Below are 16,454 nucleotides of genomic sequence, written 5' to 3'. Positions count from 1 at the left end.
AAATTTGCACAAAACCTAATGTGATCTGTACATGAGTGTGTCAGGTTGTGTGTGTGTTTTTTCGAACAGTTGCAAACATTTGGCTTTGGCATCTCCTTCTCTTTCCCTCTCTTTCTCCCTCCGTATCAGAGTGGAATTTCCCTGCAGTGTGAGAGAGCCGGTCCATTGTGACGGCTCAGCCAGGCGTGAGCCAGAGCATTCCTCTGGCCAGCCATGCCACACAAACACACAAACACACATGCATAAACACTCACACCTACACACACACACACACGCACACTAATGCACACACTGTTGCCCCGCCTCAAAGGGCCGTTGTGTCCGGTGGGTAGGTGGTGGTGGGGGTGACACAAGGGGTCCTGATATGGTTTTTGTTTACTTCTTTTAAACAAAAAACACAGCTAGACATTTCATAACTGCAGATGTCCATTAATTGCAAAAGCTGCTCAGTTCATTAAAGGTAGAACAACAACAAAAAAAAAAACAGCAAGTTAGAATCAACCTGTGAGTAAGGACCTAACCACTTCAGCAGTTTCTTTCACACTCATCCAATCATCCAAAAAAGAAAGTAAGATTTGACTTAGATACCACTGTAATTTCAGGCTACGTCCTGCCTTGTCTCATTTGACTACAGACATACATGTGATGTAAATATGAGGCCCCTGCAGTCAGATATGTGTTTTCACAAAATGTGTGAGCCACAAACAATTAGCAGGAGCATTCTCATCTTCTCAAATAATTTGTATCTGTCAACAATAGATGGAGGAAATGTACACAAAATCAGGGGTTTTTTATTTGTTTACGAATCTGCTTTCAGCTTGATTTTGGTTACATTGCACTTAATGAGTAAACTGCTGACATTTACCAGAACACAGACTCCAAAGTAACATTAAACTTTTTCTTTCTTTTTTTTGAATGGATGGATGTGGTGTGAGCCAGTCTGATAAGTAAAAGAGGAAATACTTTATCTAACAATCCCTTAACTACTTTACACTTTCACTCTCTGGGCGTGTCCATAGAGTAGTCAGGTTTCTTGGCTACACACACACACACACACACACACCACACACACACACACACACACACACTCACACACACACACACAGGGATCTATACACACACTACCTCATTCCTCCAGAGTGAGAACTTTTGTTTTGGCGGGACCACGGAAGAATGCAGACAAAGCAGACATAATATTTGGATTGCTGCGAGGTTTCTGTATGTGTATGTGCAGACGTATGTGTGTGCGGCCCCGTGCGTGCATGCGGTACGTGCATGGTAAGATCCACTGGAGTAGGCTGTGGCATTTTAGGCGTCTCTCTCACTGTGAAATTGGAGCAGAAATAACAAAGCTGCGACTAGAAAGAGCTCAAAGTGTGCAACGACCCTGTTCAGACAAATAGTGGTAGTGACAGGAGCAGTGGTGCTGGTGGACAGTAGCAATTGCCAGCAGAGATTAGGAAATAGCTGAAAAATACTGGATATCTGGAAAGATAACAAGAACATGCAGATATTAACCTTTTGTCTGTTTTTGTTTGTCCTGTTTTCATCTCTTAACCATTCCCAGGAGACTGTAATAGTTGCATGTGTGTTTTATGTAGTTCAAAACAGTTTCGCAGCTCTGTATTTCATGAGTTTATTTACAGCCTGCCTGTGTGTGTTTTTATATGGGTGATATTGTGGATGTTGTCTAATCTTACTCATTATTAACCTAATTTCTTCTTAGGTTTGTTTGAATGAATTAAATTATCCTACAATCCTATTTGCACTGAGCATGTGAATCCAATCAACAGGAGTTAACGGTGTGTTCCTTCTCTGCAGCGATGTGTCCGTCAGACCTCCAGCAGCTGTGGAAGGAGGTGTCGGGGGTGCCAAGCAGCGAGGAGGCCCTGAAACAGGCCGAGGGCCTGGACTTGAGCACCAACAGCTCCAACTCTACCTCAGCCTTCCCCAAAGCTGCCAGCGCTCACATCCCACTGCACAGCCTGCCCAATGGACAGAGCCACACCCCAAAGAGAGACAGGTATCACTGATGTAACTTATGTCAAAATACCTAAAGTATTCACATTGTGATGTTGTGTCTGTCCTCCGTGTGACCTCCGGTCTTTCTAATTCACACACTCTTGCTATGTAATTTTCATACATAGCAACTTTTAGCTTTTAGCTGTTCTTCCATGTCAGCGCATATAAACGCAGTTAACAAAACATGCACATGCGGCAAACCACTCATCACTAGGGTGTAAACATCTTTCAGTTCATTTGATAGGAGGTGTGTTGGGTTCAGTATGTTCTGCCTATATGCTGTCAACCACATGCCATTATGGTATGGAGAGGAGAGGAGAGGAGAGGAGAGGAGAGGAGAGGAGAGAATGGTGGATGCAGTGGAGTAGTAGAGGAAGATGGTGGTAGTCTGAGTGTGCTGTCGAGATTAATTCCTCAGTATAGTGCGGGCATTATCAGGGATGCATGCATCAGGTATACCCGTACCACGCACATTGTGTAAGGGTTATGTTGTCCCATGGCTGTGTTGGCTGCTCATGGGCTTGTCTTCGTTTTTAAGAGCCAGACTGTTTGAGTGGATATCCATCCTTCACCAAGGCAGACAGCGGAGATGACCATGTCCCCCTTTACTCCAAAGGCAGCCAACCCCCCAGCAGCCAGTGAGTAGCATGTTTATACTTACACATACACACGAGTGGACAAGACAGAAGGCGCACCATAGGAGGGTGGTCTGAGGTATCCTTTAGCACTGATTCAAAGCTTGCTCCAGGGGCACCGTTGACCCTCACCTTTGACCTCATTTCGGAGGGGGTCAGCATGGGTCGGCAAGTATTAATTAAAAGAGCTTTTATTAATTGATCAAACACACTGTCACACTACAGCTACAGTGTGTTGCTGGTATCCAAACTATAGTAGCTCATGAAGGGGGTAGCATTAGTGTGTTAGCCTGCTAAGCTAATGCATGGCTGATGTGGAGGAGAATGTGGTTGCCAGCAGTTTGTCATGTCTGCTGTCTGAGCTGCTTCTGAGTTGACTCAACCACAGCCAGCACGCACATACACACAAGACACATTCGGGCAGATACACACACACACGCAACTCCAACCTCAGCCTGCACATATGATCAGGAAGAGGCGGAAAAGCAAAGAGAGAGGCAGAGAGACATGTTTCCATCTGCGAGACAAATGGTTTTTGTTAGACAACCTTCTGATGTTGATTTGGGAGAATCCCCATCCCAGTCCACACACACACACACACACATGTGCGCGCAGACACACACACACACACACACACACACAAATACACACATACACACATACACAGTCATGTAAATATATGTGGAGACAGCAGTCGCAGGCGAAGGTCCAGGTCTGAACCACATGTGCTACTGGACCTGCCACACACACACACACACACACACACACACACACATACACACATATACACACACATGTGCGGATACAGTTATTTTACCCAGGGCCCAAACCAAACCTGGCCCAGTCTTTCATCGTCACACACACACATACAAATACACACACGCTCATAAATATGCACAGATATACACACAGAAACACACATGCACGCACTCATAGGCTCACCACAAAAGAACAACCAGCATATGACGGCAGCCGCCGCCAATCAGTCATGGCTGGTTGGTCCTGTGCCGACTCTGTGTCAACTCCTGAAACATAAGAACACACACCAACAGTAAAACACACATGCGCAGCACACACGCCAAGGACAGAAAGACAGGTCATGGACTTCAAAATGTGCCTCTGAGGTTGCTGGACTGATTCCCTTATTTGCCTGGCTTCTGTAACTGACCCCACTCTGCTCTATCCTCCTCTCTCTGCACTTGGCTTCGTGAACTGTACAAACTAATGACTGCTAACCAGACTCAGATGGCTGTGTTGATGCTGCTGCTTCTACAGTTAGCTCTGTATGTGTGTGTTTGTGCATGAGAGTGTGGCATATTAACGCTTTGCCTCTTATTCTGACAAAGTATCTGCCTTTATTTGCTGGATATTTTATGCACATAATAAAAAAGATTACAGAAAGATCAACATCTGTTTTACTCTTTCTGTCTCTGTCCACAGTCATGAGGAACATGCCGGCTCCCATCCTCTCTACGGCCATGGAGAGTGTAAGTGGCCTGGCTGTGAAGCACTGTGTGAGGACATGGGACAGTTCATCAAGTAAGTTAACAACCACCCTAAAACATGATGTCAGTGTGTTGTGTAGGTTGAGGTTATAGATGCAAATATTGCACTACACAATGAAAAAGGTTTGTATCAATTAATTAATAGGGATGACTGCTTTAAAACATAAATGTATTTAAAGTGCATTCTGTATATTTAATACTGCAGTTGGAAGAAGATAACAGTGGTGGTGATGTGTAAATGTGCAATCTTATTGGCTGCAATCCCAAATTTTTGTAGTCACACACTCCACTCTTATTAACCACAAACCATGCTTAAGACCACATTAAAACTTCCTTCAATTTCATCGCTAATTGGTAACAAACACAATGCCTGGCGCTTAAAAAGCCTCAACAACACCAGCCCCCTAGTATTATTGTAGGAAAGAAAGAAGCACTACGCATTCTCTGATTCAGATTACCTGTAGGCACAGAAGATGAAGTAGAACAAAGTAGTGTTTGCTAAATGTGGAGTGCCAGTCAAGTACATCACTGGAGCTCTGCATTACTTCACTAATTCATCATTTGCAACTCGTTGCATCACATTTGCTCTGAAGCGCATGCACACATTCACACAGGTGCACACATACACGTGTCATGTTTGTAAATTCATTTTTTCGAGGAATTCTTCAGCTTCCCGCTATAACTTCATCCTGCTCTTCTATAATTTCATTTAGCTAATACACAATTTATTTTACTGTCTGTGTGTACACTTGTATCTGTTCATTTGTTGCTTTACTACAGACAGGAATAGGTGATCTAAATATATGCGTCAGCATTCGTATGTTTGTCACCAAATCCCAATTTCCTCAGAATTAGTGTCTTTGCTTTTCTGTGCTCTGCATGTTTTTCTCTAAAGGGTCAGATTTTTTCTTTGCGTAAATAGGACATTTTTCCTAATTAGCTCATCCATAAGCACATTTTTTTTGTTTCCACAGCAATGGTTAAGACATCAAACAGTCTCTCTCACACTCATACCCACTCTGTTCCATCTTCCTCCAGTTTTCTTCCTCTCCTCTGTCTTCATAGCTGTTATTTGCCAGTTTGGAGTCACTGGGGGATGCTGATGCACTATTTGGCCTTGACATTCTGCCACCTCCTCCTCTGTCACACACAGTACAGTGGACTTCCCCATGGCACTGTGGCTGCTAACAAAGGCTTCACAAGCCTCTAATGAAGCCCTAAACAAACTCACACTCTAATTATGTGGAACTTTTAGCTATTTGAGCAATGGAGATATTAATAAGCCGGGGTGATGAAATATGTACACACACGCACACACATAATCACAGAAGTGTGTGTAGTGATTGTGATGGCATCGGACAGTCAGATCAAAGCTTGTAGGCAGGCTGGGAAAGTTTGGAGAGGAAAGCTGTTGTTTGGTGTCTCATTTCACATGGCCCCAGGGCAGATGGAAGGAGAGGGAGAGATAGAGTGAAAGAGTGTGTGTGTGTATGTGTGTGTGTGTGTGTGTGTGTGTGTATGTGTGTGTGTGTGTAAGAGAGAGACAGGGAGATGGAGAGGGAAAAAATAGAGGCAGTGACAGATAATGCCGTCAGTCCGACAGCGCGCTCCCCTCCAGCCAGCTTTAGTCATCGCCCCAGGAGAGACAAGGGTAGAGCAGAAGAACAGAGGAGGGAGACACTCCACTATTTCAGGCCTTTCTTCTCTTCTCTTTCTCTCTGCCCACCTCTCCTCCCTCCCACCACCCACCCCTTCCCCATCCTCTGGTATAATACTCTGGCTGTGGTCGGTGGAGCTGGGTGTAATGTGGGTTAAAGCCTTGTCTGCCAGCACTCAGAGGAGTAAACAGAGCCTCATTGTCGGGACACATCGAAAAAAAAAACCCTGCTACTGTTTATGGCCGGGCTATAGAGAGAGGGGAGGGTTTTTGGGGGGGCAGATTTGGTTGGAATGAGTGTGAATCATAGGCATTTGGGGAGTTGCGGGGGAAGAAGAGTGGGAAGGGGAGAGTAGACAGAAGTACAAGTGAGGGGAGGAGAGAGAGAGAGAGAGAGGGGTGAGATCATGTTTTTGTTATTATTATCGTGCACTTGTGTTGAGCTGTCTATCTGCCTGGATTAGCCATGCCATGACATCATTGTTTTTGTTTCATTTCTAGTCTTCGCCTGATATTGCCTAACTTTCTACTTTCTTAAAGACACACACACACTCACATACACTTCATGCACACACACATTTCCTTGTGTGAAGTTTTCACAATAAACAAGTCAGACAATATGAAGATTGCTCAGATTATAAGTTAACGCCACGTCATATCAGAAAAGTCACTCTGATACACTAGCACACAAGCTACACACACTCTCACACCACGATATGCTTGAGCACACACACTCATACACACTGGGCAGGCAGCGGCAACCTGCGAATAACCTTGGCGATGACAGAGGCGAGAGAAAGGGATGGAGGAAGGGAGACAGGGAGGGGTGCACTGGGAAAGATCAGAAGGTCTCGGGTCCTCCCACATTGGAGGAAACAAACAGCGCCACCATTTATATACACACACACACACACACACATACACATGCGCACACACCAGTGTTAATAAGTGGAGTGGAGTTTAGCTAACAGAAAGTCTTAAGATAAGGCTTTGTGCGATAACACATGAGCTCATATCCAGGTGGTTGTCTTGGATCATGGCTCACTGAGCACCAATGAAGTATACACACACAAAACACAGCTGCTGCGTCCTTCACTAGACAAAATAAACCTCCAAGATTATGATTTATTTTTACAGCGCTGAAACTGCTCATCACTCAGTTTAAATAAAAGTGAAAGAGCTGAGTTTTGTTACTTCATCGTTCAGGTGAACTGATTTAACAATGACTCTATTAACTGAGTGTAACTTAGAAATCATCACTGAATTGGGACTAGCAGCACTTTGATCCTTAATGACCTTATTTCCCAAAAATGATTGAATGCTGATCTTCTTCCCTTTTCCCCTCTCCTCCAGGCACTTGAACAATGAACACGCCCTAGATGACCGCAGTACTGCTCAGTGCCGAGTCCAAATGCAGGTGGTTCAGCAGCTGGAGATACAGGTGAGTTACACACACACACACACACACACACACACACACACACACAAACAAACACACTCACATAAACAGGCATTAAAATGCACTTAATTTTCATCCTCTCACCAACTAAGTCACAAAGACTGTTTCAGCCAGTCAATGGCAGTAACTTGTCTGAGGCAGGGCAGAGTTTATGGAGAGCAGCAGAGCTTGTAATTTAAAAGGAGCAGTCGGCAGGGAAGCTGCCATCGCTGCTCCAATTATAAAGCTGCTCTGGTCACCAGCAAGAGAGAGCGAAGCTGAGAGGGGAGGAGGGAGAGAGAGAGAGAGAGAAGAGAGAGGGAGAGGGACAATGAGCTACAAAGCAGAGGACCAGGCTGCATGGCCTCTCTTGTTCTCAAAGTGGTTCATACACGCCATGTTCTTGAAACATCTGAATGCTCCAGCAAAAGCAAAATACCATCACTGGATGAGAAATGAAATGCTGCTCTTGGACAGCACATAAGAAAAGTTCCAAACAAAGTGGAAACCTGTCTCTTCACACACATCTTGACATAGTTTCCAAAACAGTCCTGAATACTCTGTTCACATCACTGCATATATGTGTGTGTGTGTGTGTACGCTGTCCAGAATTAGGGTTAGCGTCGTGTTTGGTGATGGTGGTAAACAGCGTTTAGCTGAGCCCCTGAAGCCACCACCAGGGAACACAAAGTGACAGAGAGGCAGCTGGTGTCACATCACATCAGGACGGCCGTCTCTCTCACCCTAACATGTCACTTCATCCCTCAGCAGTCCACAGGCAGCCCACCACTCTACCCTCCACACACACACACACACACACATACACACACACACACACACATACATACAGCAGCAGCAGCACAGGCTCTGTGTTTAAATTCCCTATATTTGCACTTTGCCACACATCACTGTAGTGTGTGAGTATGTTAATGCTGCTATCAGTCTTACTTTAGATCTGTTGTTTCTGGAGGCTACAGGTGTGTATGCTTGTTCTCATGTACAAACACACACGCAGGATGCAGCGTTTCCACAGGCTGTAGCAGAACCCATTAAACGGCAGTTAACAATGTCAAACGGGGACGAGTGTGTCTGCAGGCTGGTGTAAGTGTGTGAGAGAGCTCCGGGTGCTGAGGCAGCTGACTCTCATATTCATCTCTGTGCCTGAGATGCAATTGTAATTGTAATTCTGTGTCAATACCACATTATATCAACCTAAGAGTTATAAAATGGTAAAGTGTTTTTTTGTTTGACAGCTGGCAAAAGAGAGCGAGCGACTCCAGGCCATGATGACCCACCTGCACATGCGTCCCTCAGAGCCAAAGCCTTTTAACCAACCCGTGAGTACACACCAACACCCTAAACCCCCAAATTACATGATAGTTTTCTTCACTCTCTGACCCCAAGCTTCCACTGTTACATCTTATTCACATACAAACTCCTGTTTATCAGGTTCTTTACCTTCTTAACAGTCTTGGGATTTAACCTTCCTCTGTTCATGTCTAGCTTGATATCTACGCCCTCTATTGACCAGTGAGCGTTATTATATTATTTATAAATCATAAGGACTTCTTTCTGTCTGTCTTGTTCTTTTCTTTACTCTTTTTCTCTTTGTCTTTCTTGTTTCCCTTGTTTCTTTCTGCCTTAAACAGTGTATTTCATTCCTCACAGATTCAAACTATTTCTCGGTTGAAGCTCAGTTTTGTATTTAATCCAGCCTGTTCTGTTAAGAAAACACCCAAAGCAGTCTCTCACAGTATTTCCAGTGTGTGCCAACAAAAGGGACAGAAATTTGATGTGATGTGTGCGTATGTGTCTGTGTGTGTGTCCACACTGGTTGGCAAGGTTGTTATTAGGTATCTAATGAATATTTCATTATTCAGATTGACGAGGAGTCTTATTAAAATATGAAGATGTTGAAATTAATTGTCAATTAGAGCTAGAGTGTCTTAATTTGAGGGGATATAAATGGGTGCAGCGGAGTGGCAATGTGTGTGTGTACTGGTGTGTACTTCTGTGTCTGGATGATGTGTTGATCGCAGGGGGATCAGCTGCCATTAACATCTAATGGGAAATCAGGAAGAGGCGTGTTCTGTCACTGCTGGAGATGGGCCTCGGGGTCAGGGATTGGAGGAGGAGGGGCAGGGGAGGGGCGTCAGGAATGGAAACAAAGCTTGGCCTCAATTAACAGGGTTCGACTGTTGCCGTGGTGATGTGGCAGGGTTGCAGCGTTAATGAAGTACCTGTTAAACAGCCCCGCCCCCTCCAGTCAGCTTAAATGGTACAGAGAAGAGGCCAGAGTAAAGAGGAGGCGATTCACACATTTTATATACATATAGACAACACACACACACACACACACACACACACACACTGTGGTTTTAATTAGTCCTAAACTAGCAGCCCTACAACGGCTGTCCCAAAGAGACTGGGAGCACTGGTTTTGTGTGTACGTGTGTGCATGTGTGTGCAAGGCTCTGCCTAATTGGGCCGTATTGGTCCGTGAAGACTTTGCCACCGCAGAGTGCATGTGTGTGTTCCCTTCTTACAAACATGCTGTCGTGTGGTTTTGTTTTTGTAAGCTCAGGGTTAATTGCAGCCAGCGCTGTGTATATAAATATATGTTCAGCGTGTGCGAGTGTGTGTGGTTCTGCGCAAGGAAGTAGGCTTCTTTTGGGAAATGGTAGGGACAGAAATTCATAGGGAGTGTCAATGACTTTATTTTTCATGAGATTTGAGTTAACATCAGTAGTGTTTCCTAGATACAGCTCCCTATACTGCCATAGGTTAAATAATGTTTGGAACAGTTTTCTGTTGTCAGAAAAGTAGTAGGCCCTAGATCATTTCTTTGTTCTGCGTATGGCAGAGCAGGATAACTTACAGGACTGGTCACAAATGTCTTAATATTCTTACATAACTAATACACAAAACTGATTAGAAAGGATGAGGTTTGTTATGTATATGATACCAAGGCATTGTCTGATGCATTGGTATCACCTGACCCTGATCTTGTCTAGACGATGCTTCCCTGTAAACAACAGCAGCACTCAGCAGAGGGTAAAGCTTTAAAGTAAACATGTGGGAAGCATTAGTAATATGAAAACATGCCCCTGTACTAAAACAGTTCTTCATACTTGGGAGAGAAACTCTATTTTTTTATATTAATAATGGCCAAGTCAGCCCAAAGTTAGTTTTTCTCCTTTTAATTGCAAAGTAAAGTTTCTTGCCTTTTAGGCTGGTATCAGTTTCCACACAGTGTGAACATTACAGTATATACTGTTGAACCAAACTACAGTAAGTTACAGGAGGATAGGATTCATTTTTTTGTATTTAAAAAAAAAGATTTTCAAAGTGCAGAGCATACATTGTTTGTTGATTTAACAGATAGGATTAGGAACAATTAGGAAAACCCGACTCAGTCGCCCTTACGTCTGTGTGTATGCCTCTTTCTAGCTGAACCTGGCTTCTAGCGGCTCTCTCTTAAAGCGGGACAGCGATGCCTACCCAGAGGGTCTTCCCCACCCACCCACCTCGGCTGCCACCCCCATCACCCCACTGCGCCAGGGACCCTCGGTCATCAGCTCCTCCAGCCTGCACACACACTCCCACTCCCACACGCACGCTGTCGGGCCCATACGTAGGCGCAACTCCGACAAGTATTGCACCCCCATCGCCTCAGGTAGACTGTCACATACATTCCCTCCCATATTCCTATTCCTTCCTGTTCATGTTATTATTGATTAAGTGATTTATAATAGACTCTGATTGCTTACATTTCTCCTTCATGGGCTTTTGTCCCACAAATTTCCCTGTAAGAGTAATAAATTACAGCATGTCTTCATCCAACCATCACCATTCATTCATGGCTCAAAGAAAAATGCAGTGGCTGCCATCTCTTGCCTTTCTTGCAGTTAAAAAAACGACTTTTTAATACCAAGTATCTAGGTTAGGTATGTAGCACAGAGTGAAGTTGCATTTTACATTCATTCACAATACTGTATAAAAAGTCTGTCAATTATTAAAAAAGCAAGGAATATACCTCTCAATTTTTTCTTATATTTTTTCACCAGTTTATGTAAATTTTTTATTTCCATTTATGAACTTTTTCATTTGGATTACATTTTATGTGTTACACTACGCACTTGTCAATCGTGAATACTTACTTCACACGAGCTAATTTCAAATGACCTTATCTTTTTTTTTCAGAGCTGGCTCAGAACTGTGAGTTCTACAAGAACGCTGATGTCAGGCCCCCCTTTACCTACGCCTCTCTTATACGTCATGTAAGTCTCTCAGTTTATCTGTTTCACCATCCCCCGCCCCCCCCACCCCCCGTGCTTTCCTCTGAAATTTTGCCCTGTCTCTTCCTGTCCTCAGGCCATTCTGGAGTCCCCAGACAGACAGTTGACTCTCAATGAAATCTACAACTGGTTTACACGAAAGTTTGCCTACTTCAGGAGAAACACAGCCACATGGAAGGTAAAGACACACAATATATACACTCTAACTTGTACTTCATCTTTCAAAGGTCATTAATTTAGCTATATATAACTAATGCGAGCTCTGGCATAAAAGCTAAATGTGAACTGAGCTCCTTTACCTTACCTAAATCCTAAACCCTGACACTACTTTTGGAACTCATTTCAATGTAAATATTCTGAGGTCAGTTTTTGCCATAAAACATTGTTCTGGAAAACTAAGAATCAACTGATGTAAGACAGAAACCAAACCAATTAACAACCTAGTCTGGAGTTGTTTAAACGATGGTGAAAATAAGCAGCACTGTATTTAGAAAGCGAAAGTTTGGACTGACTCAATCAGCTGAACTAACTGCCTACAAAGTAATTGTGGTCTGTGCCCACTGATGAAGCCCCTAACCCAAGTCGATGCCAGCTGAGACTTGTTAGACCACAATGAGAGAAACATTTTGTAGGCAGGTTTTGCAGTGTTATTTGAAACATGGAGGACTGGCCAAATGACTCACTTTGTAGAAAATGGAGTCACTTTGAAGGCCTAAATGTTAATACTTATTCTCAGAATGATCCAAGTACAATAACACGTTCTTGCACACAAATTTAAAAGCTGACTTTGCCCTGCTCCTAAATATATGACTGATTTGACAGTTAATGGCTGTTTCTGTCCTTCATAAGACACTTTCCTACCACTGTCTTTCTCTCCTTCTCTCTCACTCTGTCCTTTACTCTCCCTCTGTCTCTCTCCCTCTGAGCCCTAAACAATTCTCTCACCTCGAACATGGCACATGGAGAGTCGGCCCCACTTAGCCCAGTAGAGCCACATCTAGCCTCATTATAGAAATGCACATACAAAGCTGCTGCACACACACACACACACACACACACAGCTCATGATCGCACACATTGAATTCTCTGTCTCCCTCCCTCCTCATCTCTCTCTCTCTAACACACACACACACACACCTGGCCTGATCCCACCATTGTAGGTGCTGACCCATTTCTACAGAAACCTCACACTAATTTGAGTGTCAGTTCCTCCAGAGAGAGGGAAAGTGAGAGAATGAGCAAAGGAGGGAGAGAGATGGGTGGGGGAGGAGGGGTGAAGAGAGACCCCAGCCTTCCTCTAATAGCCCTAAACCAAGGAAGGGAGGGATGGAATGACGGTGTGGTGTGGGGAGGGTTAAGAGACAGGGCAGCCAGGAATATCTTTACCTCCTCATCTGACTTTTATGAATTTTAACTATTAATGTCTGGTGTCTGCTTCCTGTGCCACTGGCCTCGCGGACCTTTAAATATAGCTTGGTGTGGCCTTATGTATTTATATAGCGGCTCTGTGAGTCAAATAGAGCCACAGAGATGTATGTCCTCTAATAAGCTGTTATATTTCATGAGGAGAGCAGCAGTGTCAGGGACTGGAAGTCATTGATCAGAGAAACGGAGGGACAGAGAATGAGGAAAGAGACATGAGAGAGGAGAAAAGAGCGATGATTGAAAGAGGAAGAATGAGCACTGAGTGTTATTTCAAGGTGCTGCATGATGAGTTGGGGGCCTAAAAGAAGAGCTTTTATTTTCTGTTTTATTTAGCAGAAAAGCAGCATCCCGTTTGTTTTTCTTTATTTTCAGATGCACTTATTGTAAATCTTTTCTCTACTCCTCTTCTATTTTTTTCTTTTTGGGATAATTGGCCCCACATGTACAGAAAATTAGAAGAGAATAAGAAAAAAAATGCAATCATAGCTCTTTAAGATGCTTCACTTTGAACACGAGTGGTAGAATGTAATTAAGTACATTTACAAAAGTAAATGTGAGTACTTCCATTTCATGCTACTTTATACTAATACTCCACAACAAATATTATTCTCTACTTTTTACTCCACTACAGGATTTTACAGCTTTAGTTACTGCTCATTCAAACACTTTACATTTAAAACATATGATGAGCCTGTAAAATATGATGCATCATTATAGATTTAACTACCCAACAGAAACATAATACAGTACATACAACACATACAATACATATACAAAATAGTTAAAATGAGGTCCATTGATAAGCAGCTTAGACAGTAATGCATCAGTAAAAGTGATACATCTGGGTTGTTTTTCTGCATTATGAGTACTTTTACATTTGATATTTTAAGTACATCTTGCTAATATTTACAGAGTTTTACTTAACAGTATTGTCAATGCAGGACTTGTACCTGTAATAGAATATTTTTACATTGTGGTTTTGCTATTTTTACTTGAGAAAAGTATCTTAAACCTTCTTCCACTGCTGTTTCACACTAATCTCTTTGCAAGTTATCACAAATTTCCTGCTTCTTTGTTCATCCTTTTATTTATCATCTTGTCTGCTCACATGAATTCCTGCTCAGGATCATATGCCACCAGCCCATCCCAACATGCATCAGGCAGAAACATAACTGCTCAGACATTTACAGTATAAAACATTCATACATCCAGTAGCACCTGTGTACCTGAAAGGAATTTAATGTCTTGATTTTTCTAATGATACACAATTCAGTCTTTCTTCCAAAAAATTTCTGCCTCCAGCACCCCACCCCCACCCCAGCCGGAGGGAGTGGAGATGAGTGGCACATGTGCTGTGACCCACTGTAAATGACTGCTAATGTTTTAACTGGGAGAATTAGGCTTTCATCACGGAGACGAATGCAAATAGCACTGCAATAGCACTGGTGTCTGGCGTGTGTGTCTGTGTGTGTGTGTGTGTGTGAGTGAGTGTGCGTGTGTGTGTTTGCACTGTCAGGGTGGCGGGCAGAGATTGGGGTCAGACTCATTTACAAAACTTAGCATCACAGCTCGGGGGTTGAGGGGATGCGGGGGGAAAGGGTTCCTCCGCTGATTATGGCTTGTGTAATTACGTGTGTGTGTGTTTATGTGTGTGTGTGCGTGTGTGTGTATCTGCGTGTGTAATTATGGCGAGGAGTGATGCATGCCTGGCCTGTCCCTCCCTCTCGGCTTAGAACAGCGTGTCAGAGAGAATATGCAGGATTTAATTATAGACGAATTAAAATTGGTAATGAAATTGGGCATGAACAAACTACAAATAGCAGATGAAAAGGGAGGCCTGTCCCTGGGGGGGTGAGACGAAGATAGCGGTGTGCCTGCCTGCTTGCCTGTCTGAGTGCCTGTGGATGTGTGTGTGTGAGTGTTTCTGTGTGTGTGCTGATGATGACTGATTAGAAAAATTCTGAGATAAAATAACGCTACTAGAGAACTGCTGCCTCGTATTAGCACTGTACATGGAGCTACAGTATGTGTGTGTGTGTGTGTGTATAAAAAGTGATGGTTTAAAAAAGGGCTATTATTCTGAGGTCACACTACTTAAAGAGAATCCTAACCAGAGGCTGGAAAGCATTGTGAGTGTTCTTACCTCCAGCTAGGTAACAACTTAAGTTACAGGAATGAAAATAACAATTTCAGCTGGTGTTAAATTTCTTTTCCCTCGTCGGAATGGGACTCATGAAATGCTATGGCAATTTAAGATGTCTATTTTCGACAAACCAAGTTAGGGAATTTCTTAAGTTAGCAGCAGACATCAGGGAATATTAATACCTTAACTAAATGTGTCACTTTAGAGGAAAAGTTTAGAATGTTTTTTTACAATCATTTCATAAATTGTTTTTGCATCAGATGGTAGTTTTCAGGCCAGACTATTCATAGATTGGAACATTTATAAGCTGAGAGAACAGACTGAGGAAATATTTTAAGGCAAATTTAACAAAGTTTCTGTATTTAAAAAATGCAATAAAAAATTGCAACCAAATAAAATAAAATGTAGTAACAAAATAGAAAATGTTAAATAACTTAAAATAAAATACCCATGTTAAAGACTGATCTCACTGATCTTCAGTCGTATTAAAGCTCTTCTTCTTTTCTCTCTCTCTTTGCCTTTTCCCAGAATGCTGTGCGCCACAACCTGAGTCTGCACAAGTGTTTTGTTCGTGTTGAGAACGTGAAGGGGGCTGTGTGGACTGTGGATGAAGTTGAATACCAAAAGAGGAGACCACCAAAGATGACCGGGTAAGAGCGTGCACATATACAGTCATACACATGTAGCTACACATGTGTGCATCCTGTCATGCACACGTTGGAGTTGAGTGAGATGTGAGTGTGAGCTTATGGGTGCTGGCACTATGATTGCTTAAATGGACCCTCTATTATTACCAAGAGGCCAACTCAGCAATCATTGAAAAAAAAAAGAGGGCTGCTTGCTTATCGTGTATGTATGTGTTTTTCCCTGTTTGTCGACACCATTAGTAAGCAGCTGTGTGAGATGCAAGAGAGCAAAAAGCCTTGTTAGCGTATGTAAACAGATGTTCTCTCCAACCGCCAGAGAAACCAGGGATAATTACGCACATATACAGACACACACATCTGCACACACACACACACACACCTGCACACCAGATATCAGACACTTACATATGTAAGTGTTTTAGCATCTGTTTACAGTCTGTGTGTGTTTCTGCTTGTAACAAACATATTTGTGAGATTTGTCAGAGTACTTTGGCTGAGGTGACATCTTTCAACATGTGCGCTTAATCTGTGATTCTCAATCCCTCTCTCTCTCTCACTCTCTTTCCCTTTGTGTGCGTGTGTTAATGTGTTTGTGTGCGTGTGTAGAAGTCCCACTCTGGTGAAAAACATGATTTCAGGCCTGGGATTTGGATCCCTAAACGCCAGCTACCAGGTAAGGAATGC

The 16,454-nt window shown here is 43.1% G+C and overlaps 1 protein-coding gene across 1 annotated transcript in view; it reads left to right on the top strand.

Annotated features, from left to right (window-relative positions):
* Positions 1–16,454, top strand: part of foxp4 (forkhead box P4) — a 92,624-nt gene that overhangs the window by 68,421 nt on the left and 7,749 nt on the right. Inside the window, 11 exon segments of the mRNA XM_051074390.1 lie at positions 1,822–2,023; positions 2,561–2,585; positions 2,587–2,660; positions 4,098–4,196; positions 7,173–7,260; positions 8,511–8,594; positions 10,708–10,933; positions 11,461–11,537; positions 11,632–11,733; positions 15,652–15,773; positions 16,377–16,443. Of these exon segments, the coding sequence (XP_050930347.1) occupies positions 1,822–2,023; positions 2,561–2,585; positions 2,587–2,660; positions 4,098–4,196; positions 7,173–7,260; positions 8,511–8,594; positions 10,708–10,933; positions 11,461–11,537; positions 11,632–11,733; positions 15,652–15,773; positions 16,377–16,443 (1,166 nt within the window).

This window comes from Lates calcarifer, linkage group LG12 (genome assembly GCF_001640805.2).
Source record: "Lates calcarifer isolate ASB-BC8 linkage group LG12, TLL_Latcal_v3, whole genome shotgun sequence".
NCBI lineage: Eukaryota > Metazoa > Chordata > Actinopteri > Centropomidae > Lates > Lates calcarifer.
This window is presented reverse-complemented; position numbering and strand designations above follow the sequence as displayed.